Source organism: Calypte anna, chromosome 13 (genome assembly GCF_003957555.1).
Source record: "Calypte anna isolate BGI_N300 chromosome 13, bCalAnn1_v1.p, whole genome shotgun sequence".
Classification (NCBI taxonomy): Eukaryota; Metazoa; Chordata; class Aves; order Apodiformes; family Trochilidae; genus Calypte; species Calypte anna.
In genome coordinates this window covers 6,568,184-6,587,586 of record NC_044259.1, presented here as the reverse complement: position 1 = coordinate 6,587,586, position 19,403 = coordinate 6,568,184, and the positions used below count along the sequence as shown (strand labels likewise).

The following is a 19,403-nucleotide window of genomic DNA, read 5'->3' as shown; positions in this document are numbered from 1 at the left end:
AAGAGTAGCACAACCTGTCAGTGCTAGAGTTAGGAGAGTGCCAGGTAGTTCTCATGTTAGCACTCAGATGAGCTATCTGAAATTGTTACCTCCTTGCTCATCATTTCTGGGATGTAATCCTGTAACTACAGGTCAAGGCAGAGAGAAGTTGCTGTCTCTGCCTATTCCCCATGGCTTTGCAGGACCAGTGCAGCATCAGGAGGGAATTGGGTTCTGTCCATCTCCATGAACCGCTACTGTTGCTCTGTCTTTCACTGCTGTTTTTTTATTCGCTGGTGATGTTGGAACTGTTTAAATTGCCATTTCAAATTTCAAATCCTGCTTGAGCTTGTCAGAAGTGTAAAATACATAGGATTTTGAAAAACTGTCCTCTACATAGCACTGAAAAATAAGAACTATCAGTATTGCTAGGACAGAATTTGTTACAGATATTATTTTCTGCATCCCTTTAAGTTTATAAGTGTTGTAAAAATTCTTGATAGCTTTTATCTTTGGCCTGTGACAGAAGCAGTGGCAATTCCTTGCTCTTATTTGAACCACAGAACCTCTCCAGAGGTTTGGGGTGAGGGCAGATTTTCAGGTCTCTCAGAAATAATTATCTGAATTATTTTAATTTTTTTTTCAGCAGACTGTACTTTCTCTGCAAGGTAGTTAGCACTTTATTCAGTCAATTTCTTTCTTTGGGGTTTTGTTTTGTTTCAGTTTAGTGGTTTTGTGCTCCATAATCAGTCTGCATTCAAAATCTGCATCATCAAAGAGGAAGCTGAAGACTGGTTTGTGTTGTCAGGAATCATAAGGGAAGAATATCACAAGGTTTCTCTTTCTTTAACAGAAGATGAGTAAATTAGTGTATGAGACAGTTCTGTAATGTGTTTCATTTCCTACCCTGTTTCTCTGAGAAATGTTTCAGTGTTACTCTGTTATCATCCCTAATGACTGTAATGCTTTGAGTCACAGGGCTGTTTTTTTAAAAGCTTTCACTTTTTCCTTGTTTCTTCTCAAGGTTACATTATGCAAAATAGGATGTTATGTTTTGTACACTAGTCCAGGCTTATAAAAAATATTTTTAATCCTTTTATGAAAATTGAAACAGTTTTGCTCTGGGAAAGAGGCTTTATGCCTGTTTCAAGTATTTCTAAGTGCTGTAATAAACTGCTGGTTCTTTCTCTGCCTGAAAAGGTCTTGGATTCAAAAGTGTTTTGAGGTGCTAATTTTTACATGTTGTCACATTAGTAACTTGGTTTAGCTGTTCACCATTAATTGCAAGTCACTAAGAATTATCAAAAGCTGTTGTATAAATAATTTTGAAGAAGAAAGAGACCTTTCACTACTTTGCCATAAGTGTGAGAAAAGTAAGGGTAAAAATGAGAGGAAAGGATGGGCTTCTTATTTCAATGGATTTTTTTGTGGATAAGTATGAAAAAATAAGTTGAACACATTGTTCAAAATTACTGTTTTGACTTGATTAAAACTCTGCTCTACCAATCATCGTGCCCTTTTTTTCCTTTATTTTTTGCTGAGGTCAGGCACTCATGCAATTGTAGTTTTCTGCTTCTAACAAACCCCTTAATATGTACCCTGAAGGAGAAAAAATGAGATCCATCAAAGGAAAGAATTCTCTGTCTTGTCAGACTGAAGAATGTAAAAGAAGTTTTTTAAACAGTTGTTTACCACATTATCTATCATGAAAGGCTAATAAGCCACATAAGGGGGATGGTGTTTTAAGAAGAAAGCTGTTGGTCACCCATTCTTTAAGAATACCTTGGAAAGATGAAGCTTCTGCTTCTGCTGGGTAATGCAGTGTTTGCATTGTGTATGTGTAGCACATAGTTTAGATGCTGGAACATTCCAGATTGACATGTTTTTTAATTACTTCTGAGTTGCATAGTGTGCTCTCAGGGCAAAAAAAAAATAGTATTAAAACCTGATTTTTGTCTATACATTAAGAATAGTTGACGGGAACACAGTTAATAAAATGCTGAGAACTGGGCTTCTATTAATATTCAGCTCAGGGTCATATTCTTCCAGGAGGCTTATTGGGAAAAGGTTTCTTGATGGTACAGATATTTCTCTTGACATCTAAAAGGCAAGCTTGAAACACATGAATGTAGCTTTAGTGTAATCTAGAGGCATAGGTAGGTTCTAAATGTTGTCTGAAGAGTCCTGAAAATGTTTGGGTTTTAATGTGAAGATAAAATAATATTCATTTACAAAGCACTATTGAACAGAAGAAAGAAGACTTTAGTTTCAATAAGGGATTACTGTATTAACCCATTACATGAAGTATGTGTCTTTGTTCCTCCTTAGATTTTTTTCTGCCACCTTTCTTTGATCCTCTCTTTTTGGGCTTCAAATCCTTCAGTTTAAAATGAAAGAAATACTGCTATCATAATACATGCTTTATTTTGTGAGGATAAATTGGTTGATAACAATTAAATACTTAGAGTACTGTGATAATGGTGTGTAAAGGGGAAACTCTCTGTTCCCCCACCAGAAGGCAAAACCTTAGAACAACATTAGTTACACCAAAGCAGCAGACACAATATTTCAATAAAAATAGACAGGAGTGTCAGTTTTATAGAAATATATTTTCTTCTTTCAACCGTGTGCAATCAAGGCAAGATTGGAATAAGACACATTAATAAACTCCTCTCTTTCCTTCCTAGAATTACAACAACAGCTGCTTGTATGATGGACCTACGGAGATATCCTCTGGATGAGCAGAACTGCACGCTGGAGATTGAGAGCTGTAAGTACTTCTGTAAATCCTACTTATTCTGTGGTCAACTGCTTCAGAATTTTGATTTCTGCCTTCTTATTTTTCTTTCAGCTTTTTTTAACATGCTACTAACCTAGTTGTCTTTCTGCCTGCTGACGTTTAGATCCTTGTAAACACATACAAAAAAAAATAGCTTTCCAGATGGATTAGTAATCTGTGGCACAAGGATTAGCAAAAGTTAGTCTGTGTTTTGATAAGCAATTTACAGCTTTAAAAGTCTCATTCAAATGCCTTGTTGGAGTTCATGTGAGGAGCATGAGGATTACTATCAGTACTTTATCCTCCTTTACTGCTGAACTGTATGGCAGCTTGTTTCCTTTTATAAATGATGGCAAGATGTTAGAGTTGTCCTTGAAATATGTGTTCTGTGGGGCTTTTCAAACCCTTTGCTGTAGTTAAACTTTCAACACAGGCAATACAGTCTGTTATATATATATAGATTTAATAGCTGGTGTCTTTATAAAATTTTCTATGCAGATAAACTTGCAAAATAAAATTTCAAATCTCTTTTCACTGAAAAACCTTTAGGGAATCTAAATACTTCAGAAAAAAACAATTAATGATCACTTTTATAAAGACAATATTAGCACTGTGATGAAGATCATATCAGCACTTTCAAGATGCATTTCCTTTTTCAGGAGAACCACAGGTAATTCAGCTGGGATTTATTATTAAGTTGAATGTGGCAAGTAAAATGAAAATTGATGGCATGTTTAAAGATACAGTTCCCAAAAGTATGTGCATTTTTAAAGTAACTTCTGTATTATAAAGGATTATGTAGGATTTCTGTATGTACTGACATACAAAGGCATAGATTGTGCTGCAGTCTGGTAAGAACTCAGTACAGCTGTGAGAATGTGTTTTAAATTTGTGTCCAAGTTTCATTCATTCTAGTGTAATTTAAAGATACACAAAAAATCCTTTCCTGAATTAAACTGTAACACTGCTCTCTGAAATAACTATCGTGCATAAAATAAGCAAAATGAGCATTTATCGTTGAAGTTCACTCCTCTGTACTAAAACATAGAGGTGGCAAATGTGATGGAGGTCTTTACTCTTTTGAGAATGGATGAAGCCTTGTTTGCTGATTTATTTATTTATTTGTTTGTTTGTTTTCATTATCGAATTCCTGATAAGAATTGGTTCACACCTCTGCAACCTTCTACCCATATAGCAGCCTGGTTTAAATGTGTGAGAAAACTACTGGCATATCTGTGTTCTGGTCTACAGAGATTTTCACTGAGAATTTGACTTGCTGTACCAGTGTATTTTAGATATTATCATAGCAAGGACCTGGAATTTTTATTTTCTCCACTTGTATGTGTAAGGTGGAAAGCTGGACAGCCAGCATCCTTTCTCTTTCTTTACAGCATTCTTTAAACAGTCATCCAAGTCTTGCCATCTGTGTACATTGCTGAGATGCCTGAATCTTAGAATTCACAACCTAGATATCCCCTGCTTGCCATATTTGCAGAGAAACCACTCTGGGAAATATTTGCAGAAAATTACTCCCAGGCCAATCCTCATGTAAATCTGAAAATTAAATTATGTCCCTGTTTTCAATGAGAGCACTTGTTCTCACTCAGACTTCAAATGTGGGACCTCTGAGTTGAAATTTCTCTTTCATCTGATTAGGAGTAGAAATTTTAACCCAGCTCAGTTATCTTTTAAGAAACAGCTCTGCATAACACTGTACTAAGCTCTCAAAATTGTTCCTCTTGATACAAAGAGTGCAATATTCATGGTATCAGAGGAATTTAGGGCTAGTATCCTTGCAGGGCAAGGGCTTAGGATCCTTGTAGGAGAGCTCTTTTGTGCCTCTCTTAACTGTTGCAGCATTAGAAAAGTAAAATGGATTTAAATCAGAATACTGTATGTACCTAGCCTGTTACATTGCAGTAACAAGGGTCATTAAAGAATGTGGATAGAAATAATACTTGAACTGTGTTTTGAAATACTTTCATGGTGCTTTAGAAAATTATTGATCTTTACATATGTCTATCTGTTCAGGTGAAAACCTGAGTCCATCTAATCCCTTCAGACAAAAATGCTGGTAGGTAGGTAGAGTAAATAAGATTGAAAGTGACTTTCTGAATCATTCAATGGAGGTACTCAAGTTACTGTCACTTCTTTAAGCTGGTTAAGCTGCATGCTAGAAGTAGCACTAGCTGCTATAGATTCCTGCCTTTCTGATCCTGTTGGATCTCTGCTATAGCAGTGGTCTCTTGTGATGGTTAGATATTTTCTACATTCTACCCCAAGTGCTTTCATGGCTGTGAAGGCATGAAATTATATTAACTGTTTTTTTCAACTTTTTTTTTTTTTTTTTTTAAGCTCAGTGTCTTCCTTTGTGACACATTTGAAGAAAGTGGTCATAGTTACTCAGAGGTTTCATTTCATTTCAATGAATTTACCAGCCTGTCTTAGCTTTCTCATACCATAGCGTGTTAACAGAAATGCAGAACTAGGTAATGCTCATCCATTGTTAGGAATAACAAATAGGATAAGTTGAAATTGCTATTACATTATGCTATGGCATTAATCCTGTTCTTTTTCCAAAATCCACCTTCATCTGTCTTCTTCACTGCATGATGCTCACAGATGAAAGTCTTTCCCTTCCTCCTCCATTTTCCAGCAGTGGGTTCTAGCTTTGGGCAGATATCTTTGTTTTTCTCTTTTTTTTTTTTTTTTTGTTTTTTTTCCTTCATAGTACTAAAACCACATGACTTGACATTTCGTAATACTGTTCACATAAATCAACATTCTTAATATTGCTACAGTCCTCAAGGTTATCTAGTTCTTGCTATATTTGTTCTCATCATCCTTTGTTTTAACAGTGCCTGCAGATTTTGTTTCATTAGAAATTTCATTAACACACAAATGTTAAAGAATACTAATGCTAATAAGGAAGAGCTTTGCTTGTAATCCTTCTCTGTACTAAGCTTGATCTATTCTTTCTGTGCAGTAAAATTTCCTACACATATTTTATTTATTTTTACTAATTGTCTGTTCCTTGATAGTCCTGTATGAAATGTGTTAATACAGTGCAGGTAAGATATACTTTGCTTAAAAGGAATTATTGTCTAGCCACATCCTGATAGATTTTTTTTTTTTCCAATTCCCATACATTTCAATGTTTCTAATGTCCTTCCATTCTTTCTCTGCTCCTTCCTCCTCTCCCCTCCTCATATAGTTTATTGATGTCAGAATGGACTGGCTGCTTCTTAGCTTTCTGGGTTACTTTTTTCCATGTGCTGTTATGAGTACTGAAATGTGTGGCCAATATAAAAGTTCTGTTCCTCTAGGTTTGCATAAACCTAGCTTAATTTTCAAATTAGAAATTATGGGAGAAATGAGCGAAGTGTATGTATTAGGAAGCTTAGCTGCTGAACATGAAAGACAACTATTCCCTGCTACTTCAAATAGTATCAGTTTTCAGAATGGAAAGTTAGTGTATAGCTAATTTTACATCTCTGTGAAAATTTTTTGCTTTGCTCATCATTAAAGGGCAACAAAGTTTTGAAAGTTTGGTTTTGCTGTGATGCTTCTAAACCTATAGGTCATCTTTTCCAAGAAGGTCTAATCTGAGCTATTCTGTCTTCCTTTCTTTTGTTATTTCCCAACAAATTGAATACCAGGCTTATAAAACCAGAGGGAAATCTATTTTCCTGTGCATTCATTTCTTAGTTCCCCAACTTGCAGGCAACAAAGAGCTTTTTCCTTTTTATTTGAAAATTGACTTGACTCAGTAAAATTTCTCCTTTCAGCTCCCTACCTCTGCCACTGCAGTATGAATTGCAGGGTTTCTGATAAAGCTCTAGAATAATTTTTTTCCTGCCTCTCTGGAGTTGTAATTGTTGAAAGGAATGTCTTAGCTAATCAACCATAAGACTAGTGGGAGCTTAAAGGCAAAAATTAGTACAAGGGGGTTTGAGACTACTTCACATTCATATAAACAAATGAAATATATTGCATATCGTCTGGCATAACAGAGAGAAATTATTGTGACTCTTTTGAATATTTTTACAGTAATTCAAGAATCCTCTGGTACATTTGAATCTTTGTCTGTTTCAATTTGTGGTGCCTCAGAGATGAAAATTCACTTCAACTCCTAATTTTATGATCTGTGCGGCATAGCTATATTTATGTTATACTGAGGTATAATTCAGAAAATACCTGCTTTGTGATAGGTTTTTATTTTTTTCCATTTCTTTGTTTCTTTGGAACAAACAAGAACCTGCTGAGTTCCTCTTCGAAGTATACTCTCAGAAACATTTTCCTTGATGTCAATGCCAAAGATGTGGCATTAAAAAAGTGCATTAAAGCTCCTTGTTCTCTGCCCCCTAAGCTAACAAGGAGCTTGCCTCTCAGACACTGACCAGAGGAAAAGGACAGAGTCAGAACACTGCACAGAGGAGGAAGGGCTGCTTTGCTGATGAATGAGAAATAATTGTTTTCAGGATATTTCATTTATATAACAGCCTGGGGTGTTTGGATCAGAAAGATTTTTAAATTTTTGTTTGTGTGTTTGTTTGATTTTCTGTTGTTTTTGTGTGTGTTTGGTTTATTTTTTCTTTTTCATGACAGATAGGCCACAGGACCACAAACCAATACTTTAAAAACTTCCATAACAGAATTTAGAAAAAGCCTAAAAGAATAGAGAGGAAAGAATACCATTCCTCCCAGTGGCAGTGCAGCTTGGTATCAAACACTTTCTAATCAGATCATCTGAAAACTCATCAACAAGAGAAACAGAAATCATCTTTGTGTGCCCAAGGTGACATTACAAGCACATTTAAGGCACTCAAAAGAAATCAAAGATGCCTTTTGCTGAAATCTTGAGTACTTTGCAGATGGCTGCTCTGGCTGTCGATCAAAGCTATAATCAGGGCACAGGGGACAAATGGCAGAACTCCAGGAGTCAGCCAGGCAAGGCTTTTCTGGGTTAGAGATGAATGTGCTTGATGCTGGGCAAGAGTCTCTGCCTCTGTCCTCAGGAAGTGGAGTGTGCAGCAAAGAAGATACCATAGGAACATGTCACTTGCAACAATTACAAAGTAGAAAGCTAATTATGACTTTGGGGCCAATGAAAAGTAGAGTCTTCATAGTGGTTCATTTTTTAAAATATTTTTTTCCTTTCCATTTATCAAGTTAAGATGTGCCCCTTCTCCTTTGTACCTTCAGTCTGGTTTTCATCCTGGCCCCCTGATTTGTACAGAGAATATTCTTTCATCAGCAGAAGCTGACCCGACCAAGTGCTCCTTTTTCCTCCTTGTTCATCTACATGTTTGGATGTCTTAATTTGGATTTTATGACAGTTCAACCCATACAACACTTCATGAGGGAAAGAGACATACATGGTTTAGCAATCACTCAATTCTACCTCAGTGCCCACACTGACCATTTTGGCAACACCAACTTACTGTGTGCCTTCCTTGGGACAGGTTCTTTTTTCTTTTTTTGTCCTTGGGAATTTTTTCTCAAATATTTTGAGAACAGGTATAATTTCAGTGGCATAATGCACACTGGTAATGAACAGAAAATCATTTACTTCTGTCCAGTGTGTAGCTGGGATGATTCAGTAAGGGCTAAAAAACCCCTTTATCTAGAAGTAGATGAATCTTCTGGCTAGTCTGAAGAGGGGAAGGAAATTTAGCCTAACCATTAGCAATTTTCTTCAGATTGAGTTGTGTACAAGTGAATCAGTGTTTGTAAGATTTTGATAACTTCACCCCCAACAACAAGGGATATTTTCAGCCTGAAACACAAATAACATAAGTTACCCGATGGGTAACAAAAGGAAATATATTTATTTCTTTGTATTGCACTGCATTTTTATAGTAGTCTACATTTTGAAAGCTCTCATAACACAAAGAACATGATCTTCCATTTGCAAATGGGTAAAGAATTATACAGAAACTCTTGTGTCATGTTCTTAATGCTTTGAAGCAACCTGAAGTTAAATTTGAAAGGGAATCCAAGATGCTACTATTCAATCTCTGCTTATAACCGGACAATCCAGGCAATGTAGATTTCCACAGAGAAATTCACAGCTTGGAGCTCTTCTTTTCAGTCATTCTACATTTGCTTATGAAGGCTGTATAGAATCATAAAGATACAGACACAAAATGCAAGTAGTTTTAAAACTTGAAAGCATTTTGTCTTTTATGTTCAGGCTGAGATAGAGTGTCTTTGTCCTTATTGCACAAAACCCCTGCCTTTTATCAAGGGATTATTGGAAACAAAAAGGGCCCTGTTCAAGGAGTCCATAGCAAGCACCAGATTCATTTGCTAAAGGTTTGGAGAACAACTGAGTCCATTAAGACATCTCTGCTGCTGCAGGAAAATGCCTTCCAAAAGAATGTATTGCTAGCAGTATGATAATTATATGTGCACAAAATGATGAGGAAGAGTGGAAGGCTGATGTTGTTGATAGGTTTCTAGATGAATTCTGCAAGGTTTCTAGATGAATTCTGCAAGGTAAATATTCACTCTTTTTGCTTTTTACTAACCTAAGTAGTAGGATGTCTGTTATAGCTTCTCATAATTCAGGCAAATGTTTTTCTGTCAGTCTAGTATTCATTACAAGCACCTTGTAACTGGTGATTTCATCAAGAAAAAGTAGTATTTTTAAGTGATATTGCAAAGAACATCTACGTATTATGTGATCTGATATTATAGTTTATTTTTATTATTTTCCTTGGAGTATATATATTTTCAGTAGAATTTTGCTATGCTTAAAATGGTGTAAAACCTTGATTCATTCAGTGGAAAATTCAGACAACCTTTATGTTTGTTGATTCTACAAGTAATATTATTTTTCTGCCAAGTTCTTCTACTTTGGTTTAGGCACAAAAGCAATTGTTTTTTTGCTTGCTCTCTGGTGTATCTTAAGTGTTGGACTTGTTCACTGTTAAGTGTAGAATCACAGTTGAAACTGCACAGATCTCTCAAAGGGGCAGAAAAAATGTGTTCAGTGCTGGCATCCATCGTCTTCCTCCCAGCAAGAGGTTGCCCCATGTCAGGGGCTGTTGGCCCTGGTAATAAGTAGCCATTGTTTTGAAGTGGTAATACCAGCAATTTTCTGGTCACTGGGTGAAGGTGGCAGGGCTTCTTGAGTTTGGCTGAATGGCACATTAATTTGTCCTACTTTTTTCTGTTGTTGTGACAGCTGTAGGTTTTGGAACAGATGACTCTTGTGAGGTTTATTTGCATTGAGTTCATAACAGCTAACGTGACTTTTTCAGTGGGATTCTTTCCCTCCCCTTTCTCTTTTTTAATGAGCAAAACTTCTGAAGTTTAAGTCCTTGTAAAAATTATTTTTTTTAAATCAATGTAAGTAATTGAAGTGACACTGAAAGCTAACAACGTCCATGGTATTATTTTACTTAATTAGTTAATGATCTTCTTCAGAATGAAATAATTTCTTCAAAATAGTATAGTTTTAAGAAATAGTAATACCAGATGCTGGAATCACCTGACTTCAGGTCTTATATTTTAGGAGTTAGTGGAGGGTGTGATTATCTCTCAGTCATCACATACCTATAAAAAGAAGTGTGTTTATATAGTAATTTTATTTCCCAAGACAGTTTTTTCCTCCAGAATCTCTCACTGTTATCTAGAAAATAAATATCAGTAAATTTTTGCTGTGAAAAATCAAAATATCCTCCATTGATTCATTTTTTTTACCCAATGAAAAAAGTATATTCAGGTCCTGATATCTTTTGGAGGCAAGGAACAAAGAACAGGCAGCTGAGAAACTCAGGAAGATGTAGGTAGTGGCCAAAACGCCTTTGATGTTTCTCCCCAAAGAAAATAGTTTCAAAATGTTGAAACATTTTTGCTCAAAAAGTAGGTTATTAACTATTTATCCCAAAATTTAAGGGCCAAACCAAACATCCACATGCTTTAGCTTTTCAAAATTAAAAAATAAGCCTCTTTTAAAGTCTATCATGAGTCTGACCTGTATTTGTACTTGGCTACTGATAGTTATGCTAAGGCTGAATTATTTAAGTGGGGGAAGGGCTAGAAAATACACATTTTAGTAATCAAACTGTACATGCAGATGCAATTTGACAAGCAGGCTTGGCTTGTGTGCAAAATAACCAAAACGGAACCAGCTCCTACCCTACTCTGGGAAGCAGTGTCCTTCTTTCCCCCCTGCCACCACTCAGAGATTTGGGTGAGATGTAGCAATGCTCACTCACATTTCTCCTCTGTTTGAAAATAATTGAATTTATTCCATGAGGCACAAGCCAAGTGACCAGATTTGCAGTGTGCTCTATACTGGGTCACTTTCCATTGATGCTGTTGCATTTGGATTAAATTTCTAGGGTAGGAATTGGAGCTTTATCTCTGAAATGTAAGGTTAACCCTCTACAGTGGCTCCTAGTAAAGAGCAGAAATATCTCTGTTCTCCAGCAGGGTTGGGTTTCTTTGTTTGGGTATTTTTGTTTTGTTTTTCCGAAACTCTGAATTTCCTTTACTTACTGGAACTCAAATGCAAAATATTTAAATTTGGGGTAGAGGAAGGCAAATAGAAGTCAGCTTGAATTGGGTCATGTTTTGTTTTCATTATCACATTGGGGTTTGAAAGAAGGGCTGACTCTCCATGTCTTCTCCATGGGTTGGGAAACACAATGTTACTTTGGTGGAATAAGAGAAGAAATTAAGTTAGCAGAAGCACTGACAAAGTTAGGTATCAATCACTTCATTCCTTTGATCAGTATATTGCAGCTTTCTAACAGTGAGAATGTTGTTAAACCAAGTTAATATTGTTCAGTTCCTCATATTATTTGGTATTGGTAGTTCAGACTGTTGAAATTCCACCTGTGCCTAGAAAATATAAGCTCCTTTCTATTTTTGGATGCAGTCCCAATTTCCTGTCTTAAATCTATATAATGAGTTCAGAGTTAGTGTTGCTTACAATAATAATAGTTCATTTAAAAATAATTCAGCCATAATACGACCCAGCTTTTGGCAATGCTAGAGGAATTAGTTGTCATTTTCCATCAACCTAATGCTACTCTAATAGATAGAGAAAATGCAATTACAGATTTGGTCAGACATTGCATTGGTGTGCAAGTAATAAAAGGAGTAATACACAAGGAAATGACTCCTTAGTTTTAGAAATATTCCTGATCCATATGCCACTCCTAGCATTCCATATGTGTTTGACACTGTCCAAAACTGGTTTGATAGAAGCTCAGAAGAATTCTATCTTCTATGGATGAAAAATTCTGACTTTCTCCCTATGTGTTTTTTTTGTGAGTCAAAATTAAATCACATAGTACTGCTACTACTACATTCTCGAAAATATGTTTTGTGGAAGAACATTTATAAAGCAAAGGACATCTAAGTAGTTGAGAGAAATTGTTACGATTATAGTCTTAATCATTTATGTGGTATTTATAAAAGGCTTGGGGTTCTTTTGCTTATTATTTTTAAAATATATTTTAGATTTATTGTTTTCAGTTTTTAATGTGGGGTAAGAGGTAACTAAGTAGATTATTAATAGGTGTTTATATTTCAAGGCATACTTCAAGAATAAGGCAGGATGGAAAGGACCTCTCTAGTCTAACCTGTTCCAAACATGGTCAGCACTTGGGTCAGACTAATTGGCTCAGGGCTTTGTCCAGTCTAGTCCTAAAAACCTGCAAGGATGAAGAGCACAGAGCTTCTCTAGGCAGCCTGTTCAGTGCTTGACCCCTCCTCATGGTGAAGAAGTTTCTTTGCAGTAGTGGAAAGGAGTGGTGTGTCTGGTTTAGCCTGTCCTGTCTTGCTGCATCTTCCTCAGAGGTGATATGTGCTGTTATTAATCTGAAACAGAGTCTGTGCAGATTGTACTGTAAATAATTACATTATAAGTCACACAACTGAATGGCACTATTGTGAGAATAAATTAAAATATTATATATTAATATATTATACAAGTAGCCCTGTAACTTGACAAGAGCATCTCTGAGTTAATGAGGTAAAGAACTGGTATAATTTTACTCCCGTATATGATCTTCTATGTGGTGTGATCTGATGCCTATCTCTTGATTCAGTTACAGAGATACTCTTCTCACCACCTAGAATGAAGTATCTCTGTATACCTTGTAATTCTCAATCTCTTCTCTCAAAATAGAGTTTTTCTCCTGTTTAATGGTCTAAGAATTTTTATTGTGATGTTTGGCTCTGTAACATGTTTCTTGTTATATATATACATTTATCTAAAAGACAATTTGCTGTATTCTGTAACTGCACAATATATACTTTGTCTTTATTGTGTAGGGAGCACAGATATGAATAGTCAGTTTTACAGAACATATTGGAAATGCCTTTATAGTGTGTAATATTTCTACTCTTCATCTGCAGAGCAATCCCTTACTTATATTTTCTGTCTTACAAGCTTCTCTCATCTTGTGATTGAAGTGTGACTGTAGCCATAATTTGAGATGTTACATCAGCCCAGGCAATTACCTTGCATAATAACAGGGTAAACAGAAAAATCAGAAAAACAAGGAATTGATTGAAGTCAGTATTCAGCTATATGTCTGAAAAGACACCTTTCCACTTTGACATTATGTGAGATGACACCATCTGGGAAATAACAACTTGTAACAGTAGTAGTCTACAATTATTGTGAACAGAATCAAGTACTGTGCTGAATCTGGGTGCCTCTATTGATGTCTGAAAGATGATTATCCAAGGATTTGATGTTTTCTGCATAATCTCACACAATTCTTGGTGAAATCACCACTTCACCACTTTTATCCTGTTTTCTGAAACAGTTATTTGACAATCAACATCTGTTGGATGTGAGTGTGTGTTCAATAGCAGATGCAGCCTTACCCAAGATAAAGAGCTGTTGTGGGCTGCTATGTGAATTATTTTCATAAAAGCAGAGCAGGTACCTGTGTCTTACTCTGTGTCAGCTCATCTGGGCACACTGGGAGCTCTTCAAGAGAATTGGAATTTCCTTCTCCTGAACACAGACTGGAACAGTCAAGACTCTTCAACATCTTGCTTCTGGAAAACTGATCTGTGTCAAAATATTATAAAGACAACCTGAGTGATACTGAAATATTGGTAAGTTCTGGTTTTGCTTTTCAATTTTGCTTTTAGTTGGTGTATTTTAGTTTGTTGGTTTAGTTGGTACAATTTTTTGTGTGTTTCTGGACTTTTGTAACCTGTTACCTGACACATTTTCTGTCTCTGTTTTGGGGAAACTCTGGAAAGGGGCAAAGAACACAGTATATTTTCTTTTTGTGTATTGTCCCTATCTATCTTATTTTCTTTTTCCTTTTTTTTTCAGAGCTAAAATGGATAAGATGAACAGTAATATTGGTGACTCCTGTTCTGTCAGAATTACTGTCCTAGGGATGGTATCCATGCCAAGCAACTTCTTCCCATACAACTATCACAGTTTAACACTGGCCCAGCAATTAAATGAATTAAATTAAATGAATCTGAATGACAGATGCTCTCTATTCATCCCCTTCCCTGATAAAGAAAGGAGAGAAAATAACATGAATGTGCAGGGGAGAAGATGAGCATCAGAAAAAAAAGCTGCAGGTGCCATGCACTTATCTTGTGAGTTGCTCATGTTGCTGTCCCATACTTGATGTTGGTGGTGCTGTGTACATGTACTAACTGGAGTATTCCTTTCCTTTCAAGTTTCAAGAACAGCATTTTGCAAGTCCCCAAAGATCCACAGTATTATTACGTAAATGCAGTGTACATTTCTCCTGCAAAATGTGTCTAAGCTCCTGCCTAAGTTGTTCTTCTGTTGATCAAGAACTAGATTTTGCTTCTCTCTGTTCATTTATGGAGAGATGAGATTTAAGTGGTTTACATTCTGGTATGAGGGCAGAAAACTCCATACCTCACTGTGGCCAAAATTTGCATTTTACCCTATAGTGTGCTATTTACAGCATAGACTTCTGTTTTTCTTTTACTCCTCATGTGCTGCTGATAATGCTTTGGAATTGATTGTATTTGCTGAATTGTATTGCTGAATATGTTAGCATTCCTAAGGAAATAAACCCGTGTGTTTAACAGCTGCATCTGTGTGTTTCATTGGAAGGATAGAGGAATTCTAAATACAATAAATCATGTAAATCTTGTAATGTCTGCTGAGAGAGGATGCTTGCAGCATTGGAATCCCTAGCAACTGATTATTCTGGTTTTATGTAAAAGAAAATATTTAAAAATAGTGTACAAAATAATCATTGAAATATATTTTTTAAAAAACAAAACCATTTCTTTTGGATGGGTGATACTGAAAGTAAGACAGATCTAAGTAGCATTTGTACTTTGCACATTCCTGATTTGTGCTACTGATTGATGCAACTTTTAATTACCTTCTTTATTTTTGAAGATGATTTTTTTTTTTTTTTTTGCAACTAAACACTAAGCTCCTATTTGCACATATTTACATATGTACTGGCTCTTAGCCTTGAAACTACTCAGGGACACTGTTCTTTGGCTGGATGCCAACTTGCTTTTGATTTTTAAGGAATTTGAAAAAAAAACCACTTTATAAATAATCATAATGCTTGTTGCAAATGAAATGGTTGTAATTTTGCCAAACATCAAATTTTGAATACATTGATGTAATTCCAATTTAAGGGCGAGTCTTCCCACTTTTAATGGTGATATATAAACAGGCATCTTAACATATTCTCATACTTTAAAGTAAACCTTAACATGGCTCACTTTTACAGAGAGCTCTTGAGCCTGATTAAAACTTGAGCTTTGGTCTTATGGGAATCAGAGTTCAAAACTGAAGATAAAAGGTTTAATCTTCATCTCTGTTCCAGCCATTCCTGAACCAGAGTCTCTTTTGACTGTTTTATGGGGAGTGAAAGTTGGCTGATCTCTGCTGCCATTCCATTTTTCACTTGTTCTGGTCATAAATTGTCCATAAGCAATCTTTCATATTTTAATTCATGATTTCTTTCATAGCCCTGTTACAACATATCCTTGAGGCAAAGTATTGCAAATAATAGTTTTACCCTGATCCTCTACAGCAGTCTCTCACAATGGTGTTGCAAACTCAAATGTAAGGGCATGTTATTTTAAAATATTCATATTCTATATGATCTTCTTTTTTTCTTTTAGAAGGCTATTAATAAGGATTGTCAGACATCTACTGTGGAGATGGAAGGCAACAAAAGAATTGGACTTGAGTATTGTTTGAATTTTTTCAATATACTATATTAGTTAAGCTAATTTTAGGACAACTGATCCCTTGCAGAGACCAAGACCCAGCTCAGCCTTTTAAAAGATATTCTTGTAGACACAAGCAGTGCTTTAAGTTTTAAGACTCCCACTTTTATCTAGACTATTTGGAAGATATTCACTGTGGGTTGGTGGACCGGTGGGCCAAGAAATGTGGTCAAGGTTAGTTGACAGGGGAGGAAAATAGTTTAACAGATGAGTTTAAAGTTTTAAAACTAAGTATTTTATTTAGAATTCTAGTTTTCTAGGAGGCACCAGAGAAGTACATGGAAAACTTGTTATCTGTGGTATTCAAAAGTAAGATAAAAACATTCATCCAGCAAGAGAACAGAAGGAGACTCTTACAGATCCAGTGTTCAGAAGCATTTTGACATATCCTGACATGGTAAATAAATGCTCTGTCACCAATTTATTCCAGTGAGATCAAGGTAAGAGAGCTATTCAGATTCTCTGGAAATCTAACATAAAAAGTATTCCCTGAAGCATTAAAAAAAAAACAAAACTAACCAACAAAAAAACCCAGCAACAAAAAAGCTCCAGTACTGGTTCTGTATTTAACACAGAGAGATCTTGCCAAATGAAATCTATAAACAACAAATAAAGTTTACATTTTCATGTAAATAATGTTTTAACAATTTAAGAAAAAAGATTTGTCACTGTACCTGTGCTAGTATGGGAAAGAACCGTAGATGGTTTTTAATCTCTTGAGTCATTTTCATAGCTCTATCCTTTACAGGAAAAATTAACTGTGGAGTCCTGAAACGTATAGTAGTTTCATCAGCACAGATGAATAGGAATAGTTGCTTAACTTGTACCATTCTCTGCAGGAGCACATATGGGAACAACAGCATTAATTTCTCTTTTTTTACAGCTGGCAGTCAGTGCAACCAAATTTGAGTCAGAAATTAATTCCATAGCTGAAATACTGTTGGAATGGGGCAGGAAGTAGGAAGGGTTCTGAGAATTATTGGTTTTCCAGGTGGAGTACAGAGTCAAGGTACGGGTCAGACACAGCCTTTGAAACATGGAACTCATTTGGTGTTTTGTGTCAGGAGCAAAGCAAATATCTTGCTGTGATGGCTCTCTCAGAATGCTGAGTCAAGCTCCTGTGACCACCTCAGAAAGTTTGTTTCTTCTTAGAATAGAAAAGAATTATCTTGAGTTAATATGGTGACATTAAGATGGCTGCTCTGGAGAGAAGGCTCTCTGGTTGTATAGAAACAATATAATTTTGTGGTATCTTTGCCAAGAAAGGCTGGACCAGGATCCTTGTTATTTGTGCTTTCCAATCTGTTATTCTGTGATTGATTCTCTTAGTAGAGAAATACCATGGTTATGAAAACAGCAGCTTTTCCTTAAAAACAGTGATTTAGGCAGCCTACGGCAGCTGCTTGGTTTGTGTGGTTTTGTTTGTGAGTTTGGTTTTGCCTGTTTGTTCTTGTTTTTAAAAAAAATCCTTTTTCCCTTCAGAGATTTGGGTAGTTGTGGAAAGTATTTTAGCCAGAAGGTAGAATAAAGCTCACTAGGAAGCCTCCAGCTGGGACTGCAAATACAGATTTGTTTGGTTCACGTGTTGGTGATTTAAAACACGAGGCTGCTTGACCAGCCAAAAATTAACTCGGTCTGTTAAAAAGGAGATAACACTTTGATTTAAAGTACTTTTATTAAGGGGCCTATCATCCTTTTATGACAGATACATCTCAGAATTTCCTAATTTGCTTATGAATATTGGCTATTCCATGACCTTCAAAAAAATAAACTCTGATAGAAGCCTGACTGCTATGATCCCTGGTGGGTTATTCAGAATAGATTACAAACTCCTTCCAAATGTAAGCCTTAAATAATTATGAGGATGATGAGTAGGCAAGCCTTTTAGTTAAATCTTTCCTTATCTAAATTGTTTTTCCAATCATGATAAAAATATCAAACTATGCAGTAAAAATATCTGAGCAAAATACCAGAATCCGTTGCACAGCGGAAGATAATTAGCAGATAGTGTGCATCTGTTCTTACAGATTCAAAAGAAGGGCAGATGAGCTGATGTGGAGCTTCTGTACTTTAACCTGGACTATTTTCAGCCCCTTGTTTATCTTAGTGTCTGTTCACTGCATTGCAGCTTGCTCCACAAAAGGAGTATCTTACACTAATTCACTATTAATTTCTATAGTGCATCCTTCTGTCTGTGGAGCTTTAAAGGTCTCGTGTTTCTTGTGATGGGAATAGCTGATACCTGTGTAGTTTTCTGATCTGTATGAATGAGGAGTTAATGGCAAAAAATGAAATGCAGAGTCCTTATTTTTTCATTATAATCTGACCAAGTAAATGTTGACTAAAACCTCTTACCATTAATGACATTTGTGTAAGAAGAGATGTTCTCATCCAAAGATATCATTGTTGCAACGATAGCACGTGGTCTGAAAGCATGGGTACCTCTTCTGAGCTGGATGTTGCTGGTGCCTACTAATACCTGTTGATGTATGATGATCCCTAGAGCCTCTAAGAAATGCATTTTTATTCCAAATTATTATATGAGAATGGGAAAATGTCAGCAGAATCTTACCTGCAGAAGCATTCTGCATCAGTATGCTGATGCATGTGCATCTCTATGATACAGTGGCTGAATGAGATTTTTTTTTTTTTCTCTTCAGACAGAAACTTGTGCAGTCTTTTTTTTTGATGGCTAATGTTAGCTTTCAGAGTTTGGGGGTCCGTCTACTCTGAATTGCCATCTGGACAAAGCAACTTTTGGTGCTTTGCACTCTTATCAAGGGGGACCTCTCTCCTGTGTCTGTCTCAGTAATCTCCTAACTTTGGCATCAGTGCCTCAATGTACTCAGCATGAAATCCTTCTTGACTGACATTTAGGAATTGATCAGCATAGCCACATTTGACAGTACAGCATTGCAATTCTGGAAAGAAATGCAAAATAAATACTAATTTGTGTAACAGTTTTATCTGTTTGGTTTGTAGTTTTTTGTTTTGTTTTGTTTTTTGCTTTTTTTGTTGTTTCTAGTTTTTTGGTTTTTTTTTTTACTTAAACACATTTAAATGTATTTTGAGTTCTCTTTCTTTGCAACTTTGTTTTTTATGAGGAAATTATAGGGTGTTATTTACTGGGTGTCTGCAGCTCAGTTACACTTGCATTTTAAGTTGTTCAGGCTGATGCAAGCTTGGCAAATGCATGATCAGAAAGGTGCCTCAGAAATTTCTGTTTTGCAAGAATGGATATGGTGGCTTATGAAAGCATGATTGGGCTTCCATAAATCTTGTTAATGCTTGACTATTTAATCTATAAGTCAGGGTTATTGCTCATTCCTCATCCATTTTTTACCTATCTGTATGCTCTGTGTGACTCCTCTGAAAACTGATGATAATAAAGAATGGGAAAAAAAGGTTC

At 35.9% G+C, this 19,403-nt stretch overlaps 1 protein-coding gene across 3 annotated transcripts in view; it reads left to right on the top strand.

The window, feature by feature from the left end:
- The window catches only part of GABRB2 (gamma-aminobutyric acid type A receptor beta2 subunit), a 127,257-nt gene that overhangs the window by 67,598 nt on the left and 40,256 nt on the right, over positions 1 to 19,403 (top strand). For all 3 annotated transcript variants that reach the window (XM_008498701.2, XM_008498703.2, XM_008498702.2), the window contains one exon: positions 2,667 to 2,749. In XM_008498701.2, coding sequence (XP_008496923.1) covers positions 2,667 to 2,749 — 83 coding nt within the window. The remainder of the gene's footprint in view (positions 1 to 2,666; positions 2,750 to 19,403) is intronic.